General features: G+C 37.6%; 1 protein-coding gene across 2 annotated transcripts in view; it reads left to right on the top strand.

Annotated features, from left to right (window-relative positions):
- IFT54 (intraflagellar transport 54) overlaps nucleotides 1-19944 on the top strand; it is a 175633-nt gene that overhangs the window by 45195 nt on the left and 110494 nt on the right. For both annotated transcript variants that reach the window (XM_090368840.1, XM_090368839.1), the window contains exon 3: nucleotides 11983-12031. In XM_090368840.1, the coding sequence (XP_090224966.1) occupies nucleotides 11983-12031 (49 nt within the window). The remainder of the gene's footprint in view (nucleotides 1-11982; nucleotides 12032-19944) is intronic.

Here is a 19944-nt window from a genome sequence, read left to right as displayed (position 1 = left end):
CTCGCTGGAGCCTAGTCTCTAGACACTGTAATTTGCAAAACTTAAGTCTTTCTTCGTAAGAGCACCCCTTTGTTCCATTCACCAATCTTATTACTCTTCTCTGTACTCATTCCGGAATCTCTACATCCTTCTTGAAATGAGGCCTCCAGACCTGTATACAGTACTCTAGGTGTGGCCTGACCATTGCCTTATACAAGTGAATAATCACCTCCTTATCCCTGCTAGAAAAATTCCTATATATCATCGATAATACACCATGAGCTACTCTTGCAGCCCGTCTGCACTGCTCAGAAAACTTCATATCTACCTGCACAACCACCCCCAGGTCCCTTTCATTCTCTACCACTGTCAGTGTAGTACCACAGAGTTGATACGTTGCTCTAGGGTTGCTGTTTCCCATATGTAGTACTTTACATTTGTCAATGTTAAACTTCATTTCCCACCTCTCACCCCATCTGCTCAACCTTTCCAGATCCTGTTGCAGTAGCATAGTGTCAGTAGTGTCCTTGACAACCCTGCCAACCTTCGTATCATCTGCAAACTTGGACATTAAGCTTGATATACCATCATCAATATCATTTATAAATACAGAAAACAATAATGGACCCAACACTGAACCCTGAGGGACTCCACTAATAATATTTGTCCACGATGAGCAGTTGATCACCACTCTCTGTCTTCTGATTACCATTGATTACCACTCTCTGTCTTCTCCCCCTCAACCATCCCTTTATCCATAGCAGCAATTTGCCTCCAATGCCATACTGCTCCAATTTGTGCAGCAGTCTTCCATGTGCAACAGTATCAAAAGCCTTTCTAAGATCCAAGTATATAATATCAAAGTTATTCCCTGCATCCAGTTCTTTTGTGACTGCATCATAGTATCCAATCAAATTGGTCAGGCAAGACTTCCACTTAACAATACCATGCTGCGTCTGAGCTATAACTGAAGTCTTGTCTAGATGATCCTTCAGTGCTTCTTTAACCAGTGCCTCCATTAATTTTCCGGGAACAGAAGTTAAACTAACATGTCTATAATTACTTGTGTCACCCTTTGATCCTCCTTTGTTGAATTGGGGTCACATTTGCACTTCTCCAGTCCATGGGTACTTCCCCTGAGTCCAAGGAAGCTCTCGTAATTATGGCTAAGGGTTTCCTTACTTCCTTTGCTGCCTCCTTTAATAAAACTGGATAGATCCCATCCACCCCAGGTGCCTTTCTTGTATTTATCTTCAACAATTTCTCCTCCACTTTACTCTCAGTTATTACAAGATTCTCTAGCTTACTGCCAGAGTTGAATACACCTCTGGCATTCCCCTCGCTGAATAACTCCTCATGTGTGAATGTCGATGCAAAATATTCATTTAGTTTGTTAGCTACCTGAGCAGGATCATCAACAGTTGACCCATCGATATCAAGTGGACCAATCTGATTCATCCCCTTCCTTCTAGAGTTTACATAAATAAAGAACTCTTTGCTGTTTTTCTTTGAATCCCTTGCCAAAGATTTCTCGTAATCTGCTTTCGCCTGCCTAACCTTCTTTGTAACTTGGTTACAGATCAACTTGTATCTATCATAGGCTTTTGTGTCCCGTGTTAATTTGTATGTATGGCATGCATTTTTCTTCTCTGCCATATGTCTCATTAGTTCATCTGACATCCACTTAGGCCTAAACCTTGAACAATAATGTTCACAGTAGCTGAATATCTGAGTGATTCTGATATTTTGCACAGTATTCAAAGAACTAATCACAGTAGCAACATAGGGGGTAGGATTGAGCAACTAAGATATTATATAAACTTTACGAAAATGAAATGTTGGCAGATTTTGAAATTTTGTCAAAGCTTTCACTATGTAGAAAATGTTCTAAAATATAATGGCAAAGGGGCAATAATAAAAAAAAAAAAAATTTATCCATTATATCACCAATCTCCAAAATCAGCGCGAATTAAAGATGATTGCTAAAGAATTTGATGTGGAAACTACATAGATCGGTCGTGTGTTCGAGCTACGAAGAGCAGCTTGTAGCTTGCGGATGGTAATTGCGGGTTAAGGGAATTATCCCGCTTTGTGCAAACATTTTGAATCAGAAGTTAAATATTTGGGATTGTTAAATCGACTTTTAAATCTGGAATTTCAAAAAAGCACTAATGATCAACATCCTACAGGAGCTCTATTATATTTCAGAAGCTTTACAGAATCACTATGGTAAAAGTAGATTAATTATTCGAACTATCAATGCTATCGCTAATTTGAAAAATTCTGAAGAAAATTATAAAGCTAAAATTGAGAGCATGTTGAAGTGTAAAGAATTTGAAGGAATCAAAATCGAAATTAAGAACAGTAAAATTACTTTGTGACAAGTTATTAAATGCATTGTTTTATCCTTAAAGGATAAGTTATTAATGCAACAGGGTAATTTTAAATTAAATAAAGAAAATAATGATACCATGCAATGAAATTTTAAACATATTCTACTAGAAATCGTGGAATTTGAAAGAACTTTCGTCTCGGTGGCAAGACGGTTAAAACCGAATAATAAATTTGTTTTCTGATAAAATATGAAATAAAAATTAATGATTATAGAGTTTTGTCGAAGACAGTTTATCGTTAAAATCGAGTGAAATTCCCTTTACAATTAAGAAAGCCAGAAATATCTTTGAAACCATTGCGATTAGCAGTGCTGAAGCTGAGCGAGTTTTCAGGGTAATGAATAATATCGTGTGAATAAATGAATGAATAAATAATGTTGACAATTAAACATGTTGCAGATTATGATGATCATACATCTAAATGGAAAACCATTGGTTCAATTTGATCCGGATCGTTGTCAAATCATTCGTAATAATAGCTCAGCTATTGAGCAAAGTAGATCGAAAACAAATATTAATAAAGCAGTAAATTGCATATGGCAATTTTTTAGAATAAAATTTTCTTGAATATTTGTGCAATATTTTTTTTCATGTAATCTGTGTACCTTTTCTAGAAAAGTTTGTTTTTTATGTAATATAGGAAATATTTTTGTTATTTTTTATTCTCAATATTAAAATTTTATCATGAAAAAAAAAAACGTATCCATTATATTTCCCTAGTTGTAAAAAAAAAAAGAATAAAAAAGTAGTGTGTCTGCCGAGCATGCCCGGTCGATGGTTTTATGTGAAACATCCTTTGCGGATGTGACGTCATACTATTTAAAAATTCCAAAAAGTTAGAACTCAATTTATTGCACTGGTCACGAAAAATGCATCACGCGCTCTAATCTAATCATACTACTAGTGAGTGTTCCGCACAGACTAGTGATCTGAGTGTGGAAAGCGCCTCTGGCAGATGCCGTGGGTGACGTCACTTCCGTGACCGATCAGATTTACTCGGTAGGTACCCCCCCCAACAAAGGATATTTTAAAAATCGGCAAAAGTACGAGCCCATTGTTAAAATATTCAGAGCTCACCACTGCTTTTAACTAAACACATAACGACTTACATTACAAACGAAACATAATTAATTAATACATAACTTGATATGTAAGTTATATAAACAGAACTCGTAGGTAATATTTGATACTGAAAAATGTATATAGCGTTATAACTGTGTTGGGATACAAGTATAGGGTTATAATTTTGTACTGAAATTGAAATTTTATTGAAATTAAATCGAAATCATGGCTCAGACTAGAGCAGCAAAGCAAAAGGCTCAAGCTAATGGGAGTGCTGTGGCTCAGAGGAGAACTGAGGGGGGGCAGTCTTTTAAAATGCACTGCTTGCATGATGTTTTTGGAGCAATCGGGTACGGGACATGATATTGCCATGGGGGATGTCTTTGTGGGTGTGTGTGCGGTGCAAGGAGTGTAACGAAATCAGGCGACAACTCAGTGTTGTTATGGGCCTATATGAGAGCTTGAAGGACAGTGTGGATGCCCTCGAAAGATTTAAAGTGAGGGGCCCATCAAGCTCTCAGCTGCCCACATCAACGCCAGAGCTTGCACTTGGTCATTACGCAACACAGCGGCAACCCCCAATGCAGAATGCGCTGGTCCCACAGGAACTAGTAGTTGTTGGTGACTCTATTGTCAGGGAAACAGGGAACATGCTTTGTAAAAAGGATAGGTGGAACAGGACCAGGGTATGTCTGCCAGGGGCAAACGTTGATGACATTGTAGAGCGGATATCATCTTTTAAGGGCACAAAAGGTGATATAGTTGTACAAGTTGGCACTAATGATATTAAGAGTAGGAGACCGGCAGAATTACTTACTTAATTACTTAAAGGGTGCAAGAAAGGGTGGAAGTACAGGTCACTGTTGAAAAAAAAAAAAAGCCTGAATTAGGGTTGAATTTGAAAGTGTCCGCAATTCTGCCCAGACACGATAGGAGGGAGTATATGATGAGAGCCTTGTCGATCAATTCGGCCTTGGAAAGATTGTGCAAGGCTCAAGGGGTAAAATTTTTTTCAGCCTGGTCTGTACTTGTTAACAGAAGGGACTGCTTCTGCAGGGATGGGATACATTTAAATTGAAAGGGTGCAAGAATATTTGCTGATGCTATCGAGACAGTGTTAGGTGAGTCGGAAAACTGCTAGCTTGGGGGGATACAAGGACTAATAGATTAACAGAAGCCACTGGCATAAGTGAAAGTGATTCTTGCACTCAATTGGAATGAGCAGAAGCCTGGAAAACAAGATGCAGGATATTGCAGAGACTGCTAGGAGTCATTGCGGTACAAGAAAACACATGGGTTGTGTTAGGGTAGCTAAGAAAAAGAACAGGTGCATGTATACTTGCATGTACACCAATGCTAGGAGTTTAGTAAATAAATTTGATAGATTTCAGGTATTGCTCAAGGCATCAAAGGCGGATATTGTTGTGATATCAGAAACGTGGTGTCACACAGAAATAAGGAATGCAGAACTGGAATTTGGGGAGTACAACGTCTACATAAAGGATAGACAAGATAGGAAGGGAGGAGGGGTTATGCTATTAGTTAAGAAATACATCAAATCCAAGGAAGTGAAGCCAGTCGACATTGCTGGACAGTGCAGTGTCGAGTCAGTTTGGTGTGACATAAGCACTGGGAGATCAAAATTGAGAGTAGGAGTGTGCTATAGGCCTAATGACTCTGATGAGTATAATATGAAACTGTACAGGGAAATAGAGTGGCCAAGTAAATCAGAGAGTCTTATAATGGGGGATTTTAATTTCCCAGATATTGACTGGAATTTGTGTGTTGGTCACTCACACACTAGCAAGGCTTTTTTGTGGATTTATTGGATGATTGTTTTCTACATCAGCATGTTCGGGAGGCAACTAGAGGGAGTAATACTCCTGATTTGATTATCAGTAATGATTCTTCATGCATTAAGAATCTGCTGATAGAGGAACCACTAGGTGGCAGTGATCCCAGTGTGCTGAAGTGGGATTTATTCAATGAGGTAACTACCATCAGGAGTAAAGGGAAGGGTTATTGCTTTTGTAAAGGCGACTACGATGGTCTGAGACAGTATTTAAATTCTATACAGTGGGACCAACTGATGATGTTACCAACAGCAAATTCAAAATGGGAAGCATTCAAAGAACTTATCTTGGAATCTACTAAGCTTTACATACCAACTAAGAAATATTGTTCAAGGTTTAGGCCTAAATGGATGTCAGATGAACTAATGAGACATATGGCAGAGAAGAAAAATGCTTGGGATACATATAAATTAACACGTGACACAGAAGCCTATGATAGGTATAAATTGATCTGTAACCAAGTTACAAAGGAGGTTAGGCAGGCGAAGGCAGATTACGAGAAATCTTTGGCAAGGGATGCAAAGAAAAACAGCAAAGAGTTCTTTTCTTATGTAAACTCTAGAAGGAAGGGGATGAATCAGATTGGTCCACTTGATATCGATGGTTCAACTGTTGATGATCCTGCTCAGGTAGCTAACAAACTAAATGAATATTTTGCATCGACGTTCACACATGAGGAGTTATTCAGCAAGGGGAATGCCACATTCCCCTCGCTGAATGCCAGAGGGGAATGCCAGAGTTGAATGTATTCAACTCTGGCAGTAAGCTAGATAATCTTGTAATAACTGAGAGTAAAGTGGAGGAGAAATTGTTGAAGATAAATACAAGAAAGGCACCTGGGGTGGGTGGGATCTATCCAGTTATATTAAAGGAGGCAGCAAAGGAAGTAAGCAAACCCTTAGCCATAATTATGAGAGCTTCCTTGGACTCAGGGGAGGTACCCACGGACTAGAGATGTGCAAATGTGACCCAAATTCACAAAGGAGTATCAAAGGTTGACACAAGTAATTATAGACCTGTGAGGTTAACTTCTGTTCCAGGAAAATTAATGGAGGCACTGGTTAAAGAAGCACTGCAGGATCATCTAGACAAGACTTCAGTTATAGGTCTGACACAGCATGGTTTTGTTAAGGGGAAGTCTTGTCTGACCAATTTGATTGGATACTATGATGCAGTCACAAAAGAACTGGATGCAGGGAATAACTTTGATATTATATACTTGGATCTTAGAAAGGCTTTTGATACTGTTGCACATGGAAGACTGCTGCACAGATTGGAGCAGTGTGGCATTGGAGGCAAATTGCTGCTATGGATAAAGGGGTGGTTGAGGGAGAGAAGACAGAGAATGGTGATCAATGGACCTCTCATTGTGGACTAATGTTATTAGTGGAGTCCCTCAGGGTTCAGTGTTGGGTCCATTATTGTTTTCTGTATTTATAAATAATATTGATGATGGTATATCAAGCTTAATGTCCAAGTTTGCAGACAATACAAAAGTTGGCAGGATTGTTAAGAACACTACTGATGCTATGCTGCTGCAACAGGATCTGGAAAGGTTGAACAGATGGGCTGAGAGGTGGCAAATGAAGTTTAATATTGTCAGATGTAAAGTACTACATATGGGAAACAGCAACCCCAAAGTAACGTATGAACTCTGTGGTACTACACTGACAGTGGTAGAGAATGAAAAGGACCTGGGGGTAATTGTGCAGGCAGATATGAAGTTCTCTGAGCAGTTCAGATGGGCTGCAAGAGTAGCTCATGGTGTCTTATCAATGATAAACAGGAATTTTTCTAGCAGGGATAAGGAGGTGATTATTCACTTGTATAAGGCAATGGTCAGGCCACACCTAGAGTACTGTATACAGGTCTGGAGGCCTCATTTCAAGAAGGATGTAGAGATTCCGGAATGAGTACAGAGAAGAGTAATAAGATTGGTGAATGGAACAAAGGGTTGCTCTTACGAAGAAAGGCTTAAATTTTGCAAATTACAGTGTCTGGAGACTAGGCGCCGGCGAGGTGATCTGATGTGTATAAAACCTTGAATGGGTTGAGCATGCTCAATGCTGATGGGAGTCTGCCTCTTGCTCAGAATAATCACCTGAGAGGGCGTAAATTCAAATTGAGGAAAGACAGATGGAGGATAGATGCACGGAAATTTGCCTTTAGCCGCAGGTAGTTGGTTGGTGGAACAGACTTCCATCCCTTGTTGTGGAAGTTGATAGCTTAAATAAATTGAAGGCTCAGCTGGACAGGTATTTTGAACAAACGGAGGGATGAAGTGGGAGTTTTTTTTTTTTTTTTTTTCTGGCTGATGCTGCATAAGCTTGCTTTCTTGCATCATATGCCTCTACTAATGCTAATGCTAATAGTTGAAATCTGACAGCCCATTATCTGGAACTACCAATTTTCTGGCTGTGTCTAGAAAACAACAAATCTAGCAAACCACCTGAGAATTGGTAAACTTAGTTCACAGATCCTGTAATTGGTAAACTTAGTTCACAGATCCTGTAATTGGTAAACTTAGTTCACAGATCCATCTTGCACAATCAACTGTATGATTTAGTGATAGAGTTGATTGTGCAGGATGAAAATTTGCAGAGATTTGGATTTCGTTTTGCATGATGGAGATTTCATTTCACTCATTTTTTACCATGCTCCAACAATATTGAGAAATTTATTAAGTTGTAGAGTTATCTAATTTCTGTTTGTGAACAAGAGTAATAATTCATTGATAACAAATAATAGATTGATTACTCACTTTCTCAGTTTTATGATTGGTATGTGAAACGTTAGGCCAAGGTAACTAATTATTCATTCAACACATTTACTGTTCTAATCACATAATTCTGTGCTGTGTTGCAATCAAAAGAAATGCTTCTTGGAATCACTTATAAAAGTACATAAAACTTGCATACAGTTAAAAATATGTGATGGAATAAAGGTGGATTTCATCAGCTAAGTCCCATCTTCTCAGGAACCACAAGGCATTGGCATCCAAAGCAACCGAGAGACTTCAATAACCTCTGAACCTTCCATAGGGCCTGTTTTGAAAGGCTGTGATCCTATGTTATGCTTTGCAAACCAGTACCACTGAAATGAAATATTTAACCAACGAAGGCTAAAAAACTCCTTGATAATCCACACCAAGACAGCACCCTCTTTATAAATAGTTAATCAGATGTGGGATCAGCAGAATGAACAGTTTATGGCAAAATAAATAACATTAATTAAATGTTTTAAAAATTTTAGCTTAGCATTTATAAATAACATCTACATGGCAATTTTCATCCATTTGTAATTTCCCAGACGCTACCCAAAAGAGGATTTGTGACTCTTTGAAAGTGTATACACAGGTCATTGTTTATTGTCGAAAAGGTTGGATTGTTAAAGATTCTGGACAGCTTTGGTAAAGTGATTGTGTGAAATGTTTTTTACAATTTCACTTCCAATTTATACTGTAATGTGTTTGGTATATTTTGAAAGAGGGAAATAATTTTATTTTTATTTTCTGTGCAGTAAATTTACCCCCCCCCACTCCCCACTGAGATTCTGTTTATACAATACTGTGTATAATGAATTGCAATACAGAATATCTTTTTGATTTGAAAGGTTTGACTATATTTACTTTTCTTTTTTTTTATGTCCTACTACTTTAATGAACTTGTGATTTAATTAAAGTTTATTAATGAACTTTAATGAAAACAAAGAGATTAATTTCTTACCTGCTGACAGGCTCTTGCCTATCATGTTTCTGGGAGCATTGGCAAAAGAAAAGTATCAGCAGGTAAGAATTTAATTTCTTTATAATTACCTTAGATTTTCTGTTTTCTATTGTAACTGCAATTCAGAACTTAATACTACTTTAGAACCATAATTTGCAAATGGTAAGTGTAATATTGTTTTCATATTTGTAGCCCTTTCTATTTTCTGTTCCCCCAACAGATTGGTCTGATGATGGGTATCGATAAGATACCTGAAATGTCACTTAAATGTATAGTAATGTAAGCGAAATAGCCTAATAAACTATATTATTAATTTTCACGTGGTATAAGAGTGGTTTAATATAATAACACCAGCCAACACGATTTTTACCTCCAAGAACTTAAATGCTGTTTTTAACCAATATTTATACGTAGATTTCGAAAATCATACCATGACAGTTTCACATCATGTCACAGTTATTAAATATAGAGGGAGTTACATTTTACCAAAATATGCCAATTTCTATATGCATAATCTGGCCAGTAATGTATGACATACTGATTTATTTTAAGAGGTATAAGCTAATCCTCTTAAGTTTAACAATCGATTTTGGCCTCATTTTTCTTGTGATAAAAATAATCAGACTTCTACCTATGGTTCATAGGTTCAAATTCTGATGCAACAATTTACAATTTGAAGAGAGAACACTTAGTATTTTTGCTGAGGTTTTTTGTAGGTTGTACCAAGGTTTTCTAAGTATTAACTGATCGTGACATGTTCTCAGGGTTGTAAATCTATCCTCCAAACATATAATAGAACGTATAATATTTTTTTACACTTGTATTACAAACTTGAATTATATGCATATACCCCTTTATTTTGACATTAAACGTTAGTACAGTACATCTTTTGATGTAGATGTGATAGAGACTTTTTATGATGATTTTCGGAATCAGCACATTTATTTCCTCCAGAATCACATATTGTCATTGCGACAAAAATTTTTCATTATGACAAAAAATATTTTTTGTTGGCTAGTGTAATAACCTTAATGTAATTGGAATGTTATAATCTTTTTTAAAAGGGGTGGGATCAGTGAGGAGATTAGCAGAGCCAATAAAGTACCAACCCTAAGGAATTCCAGCTGAAATAGTAATAGTAATAGCATTTGGCATATTCCTGCACTGGCATATTCCTGGCATGCATCTTCTCACAGCAGAGATTTGGGATGAATCTTTCTTCATATGATTTTTTTCTTTGTTAAACTCTAATTTATCTCTCCAAGGGTAAGGGAAAGTTCTTTTGTTTTCTTTTTTCTCTTGTTTCACCTTCAGTTCTTCCATTACCATTATTCCCATCCCACATGAAATAATGTAGTGGATTGCTTCATTATTATAAAAATCTTCATGGAGCATCATCTTTTACCCCTTTGAAGAAAGTAATCAAAAAGTATTTGTTACACTTCAGGTCAATTCCTCATCTGCTTTACTTTGCTTCTTCAGTAGGATACCTTCTTCAGTTTATGGTGAATATGAGGTTAACTTTGAAATATTTCATTGTCTTTGTCTTTCAGTTTTAACCTTTAAAATGGACATGTTTTAAGTGTCAAACTTTATTGTTGTGATGGATATTACTTTTATGATTTCAGGTATGATTTCTTTTATTTGAATTTATTTCATTCATTTCTCTTGATTTATTTGATTCTGAAACTGAAATTTTAAATTCTGAAAATGAAAATGATTGTCTGAAAATTTGATTTATTTTAAGTAATGGATGGATTTATTTATTTTTCTCTCCTCCCTCACCCTTCTTGGGTTACATAATCTGTGAACAGCTCCTTATTGAAATCACTGTGATCTATAGTATAATCATGAAATGTATTTCTAAATCGTTCAACTTCTTTCTTTAATAAATGTTTTAATTTCATTTAATGATTTCAAATTTACATAAAAATTTAAATGGAATGATATACATAAAGTTTGCAATATTTTTATATAAGAGGAGTTCAGTAAGTAATGCCTGGAGTGTATTACACTTGTTTTGATTACATTGACATTCATGTCCATCCTAATAAACCATGTAGGAGGACAAACACTATTTATTACCATGATCATCTTAGTAATTGAAACATTTGTCTTCACAGTTACACTAGCTGTTCAGTTCCTGAGCCGACCGGGCTAGCCGAGTGGGTAAAGTACCTGCCCGGCAACCCAAAGGTCGCGGGTTCGATTCCCGCCTCGGGCTTGGATCAAAGTACTGCAAAAACCTTGGGAGGTGCAATATGGCCACAGAAGCCGATGCGCCAATAACTACCAAATCAAAAAAAAAAAAAAAAAATCAGTTCAGTTCCTATGCTGAAGAAACCAGTATTGATTCTGCACACTTATCAAACCTTAGCATTTATATCAATATCACAGCTGGACCTGCTAGGCACAAGGTATGAGCTACATGGAGGATGAACCTTATGCCATCTTTCCCACCGGATTCCCATTTGAACAATTCCAGGGGGGGGGGGCATTTCCACATAGACTGTATGCAGGGACAGGCATCGTTGTGGAGAAGGATTGTTCCATTTGTGAGCAAGTCAGGGTGACAGATGGCTACTATCATGACTTGTACAATGAGAGAAACTTTATCACTATGTGAACCTCCTGATAAGACCATGAATTCAAGTATTTCATCAATTTCAGCTGATGCTGTCCTGTACCACATCACCTTTTCATTCAGTCTGTCATGCAGTGTATAGCTTCCGCTAGCCAGAAGTGTCTAATGTATGTGGTTGCAATAGGTGTTACTCATTGAATGCCCTTTGTATATTACATTATATACTTTTTATATTATATTAAGTAATTTAAAAAAATCATTTAAGGCATCTGTGCTTTACATACTGTAAAGAAAGGCTACCATAGTGTTAGTGCTTTTCTTAATCCAATTAAGAATTATGTACAAAAATTCTGAAGAAGTTAAAAAAATTTCATTTTACCCTGTAGGACAAAGAGAATAAAGTGCTCTTTCTTCAAAAAGCAATAGATGTTATAGGTAAGTTTTTGTTTAATTTTGTTGTATTGGTAATACAAAGGCTTTTCCTTTTATTTTTCAACCATACAAAGGGTACTAGGAAAGTTTTGCAATACAGCTTTGTTTATTTAATTTTTTCAAAGTAATTTCCTCTACATTCAATACACCTCTCCATCCTCCGAAACCAATCTTTAAACCAGTTCTGCCAAGTTTCACTAGGGAGTAAAGCACACTCGTTGTCCCAAGCCCGTAGAAGGTCCTCATCACTGGAAAACCGCCTCCCTTTTAGCTTCATTTTCACATGCAGGAACAGTGCAAAGTCGCAGGGAGCAAGGTCTGAACTGTAGGGAGGGTGCTCGAGAAGTTTCAGTCCTGTCGTGGTCAAATATTCGGTGCAGGCTTTGGCGCGGTGAGCTGGAGCATTTTCGTGATGGAGGTACCAGGTGTCCATTCTTGACTTTGGCCGCAGGTTCTTCATAGATCCAATGACTTTAGGCAGGCATTGTTCAGTATACCACTTAGCTGTGACTGTCTTCTGCGTGTCCAAAACGACACATTCCACAATTCCACTCGATTTGAAAAATACAGCTAACATTTTCTTCTTTACAGATCGGGATTTTCTGACAATTACGGGTGTGTCGTCATCATCAAAGACCCAAACTTTGTTTTGAGCCTTGGTCGGCAGATCGTAATAGTACAGCCAAGTGTCGTCACCTGTCACGACGTTGTTCACATAGCGAGATTGTCCCTTATCAAACTTTTTTAACATCTCCCGGCACCAAGTCACACGTCATGTCATCTGCTCTTCAGTCAGTTGATGCGGCACCCAGAGAGAACAAAGTTTCTTCACGTGCAAATGATCTTGCAGAATCGAACGAATTGCTGGTGCATTTAGGCCCAAAGTATCCTCTATCTGTTGGTAGGTCACTCGCCTGTTTTCGTCAAGCATTTTCCTCACAGCAGTAACGTTTTCCTCCGTAACTGACGTTCGTGGCCTTCCCGGCCTCTCAGAATCCTCCAGAGTGAAATTTCCCCTTTGGAATTCTCTATACCACCTGAATATCGTTGTACGATGTGGACAATCATCATCTAGTGCACGAGTAATTTCTTCTAAGCACTGGTCTATGGTTAAACCACGCACGCACGAAATTATGCCGCAAAACTGTCCTTATCTCATTTCGTGACCACGATGCCATCGCAAGCACTTTACACTCTCACTACTAATGAATAACTGAGCCCATCGACTTGGCGCGCCGGCTACTATGCACGTATGAACATGTCTCAACATGCAGCAACAAGCAGCTTCCTGTGATTCATTGTTGCGTCATATTGCAAAACTTTCCTAGTACCCTTTGTATAAGCAGAAAATTAGAAATGTAATTTAATTGTTTTATCAGTTTTGCTTAATTATTTCATTCATATTAGCCATACATTAACCATAATTAGTCAAACATTAACTAGCCAGCCAAAGCATGTTTTAACTTGAAATGAATGTGATAAATTTCTTTTTTTAATTTTTCCATCACTTCAATCTTGATTGCTGTTTTTAAATAAAATTATTATTAAATGTATTTATAATAAATTATAATAGCATTATAAACATATATGTCAAGTTATACTGATATTATATAATAACTAATATAATAAGATCAAAAAACATCATTAGAAACAACAGCTGTGTTATCCAAAAACAAATAATTCTTAATGAACTCTAATAGCCAAAAAATCAAGGCTGTGAGTAGCTGAAAAATGGAAACTTAAACTCTTTCCATGGCAATGGTGCTTTTTGATGTACATCCTGCCATAAAGAATATTTTTTTGGTTAAACTTTTCAAAATAATAATCTCCATCATTAATTAAAATATATTAATGATGAAGACTGAAAGTAAATATACTGGAGGAATACTGAAATTTGCATTTATATAATTATTAACAGATATTTAAATTTTCTGTTTCTGGTGCACAGAATGCACCGGGTAACAGTGAATGGGTTAATAATCAATTATTTTGGAATGCCATTCTGGAGTGTTACAGTACGGATCTGCATTTAAAAGGTTACCAGATGTAGATTTCTGAAAGTTGGTAGTATACAAACTACTTCATTGCTTTCACTGCAAGAGATTACTTTTTGATTGCAAGTTTATTAATTTCATTGTATGCTCTTAGTGGACAATAAATTCAACCTCAGTCAATCTTATTCACCTAGCATGGGACACCCAATAGCCCAATGTTAAGAACCAAAGATAAGTATTTAATTTTTTTTTTTTCCTGCAATAGCATGCTGCTGTTTCTTTGGTGATGACTGTTTCTCTGTAGTTGTTACTAGCCACATCCCATTTGCAAGTCACCTTGCAAATGGGAATGTGGCATGCAAATCTAAAGATAAATAAAGCATAAAGCACACACTGTTATGAAATAACTACCATGATGGAGGTTCTATGAAGTGTGCAAGAAGGAAAAAGATCTCTAAGGCATCCACACTCTTGAGCTTGTTTTTTTTATTTTTTTTTATTTGCAGCCTCTGTGAAAATAACTCCGATTTCACAGATAAGGCTTGGTGCAATAGCTGCGGTCTGGCACCCTGCAACTCACCTGTCCCACAACCCATCATTTTTAGAGTTCCCAGCTCACTCTGACTCCCATTACAGGACTATTTGCTGCATTATGCACTTCTCTACCATTAACAAAGCCCTGAATGACAACAGCCCAGCTACCATAACCACATCTGCCATTCTACTGAGGATCAAGCTGATGAAGGTGGATGGTCAAGCACTCAGACTGACCAATTACCACATGCTGCTTCTGCTCTTCATGGTCTGTTTTTGTGTCTTCAGAATGAACAACTGAAACAGTTACCATATGCAGTGCTGATTAGGAATCATCTTTAGTAGGTTAAACTCCATTGTACTTAAATGCATTAAATTGCATTTTGAGCAATATCGTTATTCACTGTGGGAAAAAAATACATTTGAAACAACCAGGAAATTTTGGGGTAAGGAAAACAGAACTGTAAGTGACTATGCTCAGAACACATCACTGTCAGATCCATTTTGTTGTTATCCACGAGGAAAGATATGCTATAACATGTTCTATATTCAAGTCATAGACCCAAAAACACACAAAAGAACCATAAAATTTTATGCCTCAAAACAAGGTCAAGAAGCAGCTCAGCCTATGCAAGAAAATACTGTTGCATTCTTGACTCAACTGAGTAATAATATCACCAGGGCAACAAGTGCTGAACCACCCCTCCACTGAGTCTCCACATCCTGAAACCCAAGCAGCAACTATATGTATAGGGTGCAACTAGTTGAGTTGCTCATTCATTACCAGAACATCAGCCTCGTCAATAAAATTGATTGATCCATTCAAGGCCAGGTACCAAACCTCAACATTTCCAGACTTGCCCCATGTTCAACTCTAGAACAGATTTACTCCACAGTGAAGGAAAATCTACATTTCACTGTTTTGGTTATACAGCTGCCAGCAAGAAGCAATTGCTACTCCTCATTCAAACTCATCTGTGAAGTGGAGCAGTATAACATGCTATCTGATCTGTCATTGTGACCTTAATTCACCCATTCTTTGAGACAAAAAGAAATAGCCATCATAGAAAAACCCACACACTTGTCCAATCATTATGCAGTCGACTTAGAAATTGGAAGCAGTGTATCTAAGACGTGTATCCTACCCTGTAATGCCAAGCACACCACTGACTCTTATTGACCTCTACTTTCCATCCAGCCCTAGTTGCTGATGTCCTCTTATCCAATGGAGTCACCTTTCTCTCTCTCTCTCTTCTCTCTCTCTCTCTCTCTCTCTCTCTCTCTCTCTCTCTCTCTCTCTCTCTCTCTCTCTCTCTCTCTCTCTCTCTCTCTCTCTCCCCCCTCTCTCTACCTTCCTCCCCCTCCTTCCATTCCTCCCTATGGCCATTTTCAGCCTTGTCAATTGGCATTAAAAGAATGCAAAATTGGATAATCAGCACAACTTCTGTTTTCACTTCTGATTGGGCTGCCAACTTCCGCAATTTTATGGCCTACCATAAAATTGCGGAAATTGTGAAGGTATTCACAAGCTAGGCGTTCCACTCCGACCACTTGTGTCCTGCTGCAACATGCCTACATATGAATTGTCTAGGTACATTGCACGACTCCTTACACCTCTAGTGGGGAAACTGTCCATACAATTACCAACAGCGAGGAATTCATTCGCCTAACTAAAGAACTCACAGTTTCTGACAGCGAGGTCATGGCATCCTTTGATGTTGTCTTTCTGTTTACATCGATTCCCGTCCAACAGGCCGTTAGCTGTACCAGGTGACTTCTGGAGAATGAACCAAGCCTACCGAGCAGAACATTGCTATCCACAGAGGACATCTGTGCTGCCCTCAACCTGTGCCTGTCAGGAAGTGTCATTACCTTCAGCGATTCCCTGTACAGGCAAATACACGGTACGGCTATGGGTGCCCCCGTCAGCTGTGTCGTTGCTGACATCACTATGGAAGAATTAGAGGAACAGATATTCCTCAGCCCACCCATACCGATTACAATGTGTGCAGATATGTCGATGATATCTTCACCATCATCCCATGTGGTTCAGAGACAGCACTGTTAGAGTACTTCAACTCCTTATCATTGTTCATCCAGTTCACTGTAGAGTTAGAAGTGAATGGGTCCCTTCCATTCCTGGATGTTCTAGTGAAACGAGTGGGCCAATGTCTGGAAACCTCGGTGTAACATAAGTCAATGTGGTGTGGGCAGTTTACCAACTACAGATCAGCCCACGCCCCTTGCCATCTAAACAGCACTGCATGCGCTCTATTCTCTTGAGCTTGGAGCCATTCCAGCTCAGAGGAAGCTAGGTGCACAGAGATTTCGAGAGAGAACTGACCTAGTCAATTTTGGGTACCCAACCCACATATTAGACAAGTGCTTGTTACAAGCACAAGAGCTTATGACCCATCCGAGAACATTGTCCCCATGTGACAATATACCTACTGCCTGTATTCCTTACTATCCAGGCACATTGGAACAGATTTCTAAAATCCTCCGCGAGTACAACATAAAATGCGTACAGCTCCCTGGTAGGAGCTTACGTTCTCTGGTTTCAAACGTTAAGACTTCCATCGCCCCTCTCTTACATAGTGGAGTAGTATACTGCGTAACTTGCAATGATTACAGCAGTTGTTATATAGGGGAGAGCTCTAGATGCCTTCAGTATCGCCTTGCAGAACATTACAGATCGATTCACCTAGGTGACACTGACCACTCGGCAATCGCAGAACATTTCTGGTCAACACATCATGACCTTAACCCCAGACATAATTGTGAAGTGATCGACCAATCTCGACGCTTCCGTAATCACCTTTGGCTAGAATCGTTGAACATATCATGCTGTCCAAAAGGCTTGAATCACTGCAAGGGTATGAGGCTACACCCTATCTTGGAATCAGCAGTCTTGAAACTCGACATGCGCTGGCACCAAACCCACACTCGTTCATGCACCAACAATGAATGCCAATCTAGTGAATAATGTTCAATCACACAGCCATGTGCACATTAGAGCACATGCAACTCACTTGGTATTTATTTTATTTTAATTCTATCTATAACATCTATATTTTGTTAGTATTTTGTATAACGTCTTTTGCTGAAGAAGGGGTTTGTTTACCCTGAAAGCTCCATACTTAGTTATTAAAAATTTTGTCACTGGATATGTTGTATCTTTAATCATGGCATCCAGTACCACAGGCCCATTTGCCTTCAACTTGTGGTTGTTATAGCCTTCTAGACTTCTCATCCCTGTTGACTTCTCTGCACTGTTAAATTGGCTGGCTCATTATTCATCCAACTTGGTAATCTCCTTGTGCTATTTTTTCTTAATGGTATACATGCATTTGCATTCTGTGCTATCTCCCCAGTTGATGGAGGCCATATAGCTCCTTAAGCTGTCATAGTCCCCTTTCCTGAAATTAAAAACCCATTCCTTTGCATGATATATCTCTCTTTCCTCGTCATTCAATTTAGAACTCCATTATCATTTCCTGCTAATGGTTACTGTATGCTTATCCCTATAATGTCATCTGGTTCACAGGCAGTGATCAGATCTAGAATGTTCTTGCCCTTAGTACTTTCCCTAATATGGTGATGCAAATAATAATCTAGTTGATATAAAATTTTATTTCCAGTGGTTAATTTCTCTCCCACTTGCTCCATTCAGTTATGAGCAAACTGGAATCTTCCGTAATTACTCATCCATTATATTTTCAGGTAAAGACTCCCTTCAACATATTGCTCAAACAGGTTATTTTTATTTTTTATTTTTATCTTCTGAATCTTTCCAAATATATTTTCTGTTTTGTTGTCAGGTAAGGAAAATTGCAGTATTTATTCACAGTTTACAAGTTGTTGGTGAAATAGGTAGTTTTTTTTTTTTTTAATAAGAAACCAAGTTTGCTACACATGTACCAGGTTGAGTGTTTCACTATGCAGATCTCGTCTGACATCTGTTTGATTAATTGTTTTGATGCATAATTTCATTTGTTGAAGTTATAATTTTGTGTCACGAGATCCTCCATTTCCCCTTCTCCCCTGCATATTCAGGAATATGCTTATGTCTGACCATGAGTTCTTTGCCTCTAGCAGGTTGGATGTTTTAGTGTATGTATCTCTCAGGGTAATTCAGAATTTTTTATTTTTTTTGGCTGGTGCAGCATAAACCTCAGGCTTCCTCGCACCATATTAGCTAATAATAATAATAATAATAATAATAATAATAATAAATATAATTAATGCAAAGATAGAAGTAAAGAAACTAGTTATATAATTACACTTTTAAGGTCAAAGCAACTTTAGAGAATATCTAAAAATTATAAATCCACAACTTATTACTAAACACCTTTAAAACTTTAACTCTGTTACATTTTCTAATTACTCATAAATCTCCTTAATCTCTTCTTCCTCATGTTCTGTTGTTGACATGTATACGTGTAAGAATAAAGGTGGAACCAAAAGGAATGACTAATGTCATTCCTTTTGGTTCCACCTTTATTCTTACAACTATCAACCTGTCATTAATATAAGTGAATGAATATATTTGCATGGGTTGTGATGGGCCAGAGCCTCAACCTAACTGTTATAATGGCCGTTCTCATAATGTTCACAAGTATCACATTGGCTAATCACAAACCTTGTAAATGTACTGAATATCTGGCTAAAAAAGCATCTGTCATTTGGAGATAATAATTGTTCATGAGACATGCCAGTTTGCTTAACAGGTAAGAATTTTCTGCTTTTTTTATGTTTCCACTTTAGAATTTATTTCAGTTTGAGTCTCAGAAAACTACATACACAGGCATTAATCTATTATAAATTATTAATATTTAGGCATGTTATTTCATTTTCTTTTAGACTTGATAGCAATCCACAAAATCACTTTCAAAGTGATATCATTATAGAGTAGGACTGTGTATAAGTTGATTACAGAACTAATATCTTCTACACCACATTTTTAAGTAACTAAAGTGGTATGGATACGTGGTTCAATGCCCAGACTTAGCATCTTTGCTCACAAAAGTGTCTTTTACTCAATAATTTATGAATTAATCGAAATTTAGTCTGTGCAGGTTTTGGTATATGGATCAGATAAACATGTCTATAGAGATTTTTCCATGGAATTTTCAATTATTAAATCTTAATTTCTTAGTATATGAAGAGACCTTGAATCATGGTGATTGGCCCTTTCTTATTTGTTGGATGAGAGAGCCCTTCAGGCATCTTTAAAACTGTAACTGTGTTGCATTGTTTTGGTACCATAGTCACATTCCTTTCATATATTTTCTTGTTTAACTTTTGGTAGAACTTTCTAAATGTACTGAATTACTTCCATATTCTCTTCCTTCGTTAATGACAGTGGCCTACATTCACTTCTTTAGT

This window comes from Mastigoproctus giganteus, chromosome 2 (genome assembly GCF_048544385.1).
Source record: "Mastigoproctus giganteus isolate SK-2022 chromosome 2, ASM4854438v1, whole genome shotgun sequence".
Classification (NCBI taxonomy): domain Eukaryota; kingdom Metazoa; phylum Arthropoda; class Arachnida; order Uropygi; family Thelyphonidae; genus Mastigoproctus; species Mastigoproctus giganteus.
Note: the sequence above shows the minus strand (reverse complement) of the source record. Positions and strands in the feature narration are given on the sequence as shown.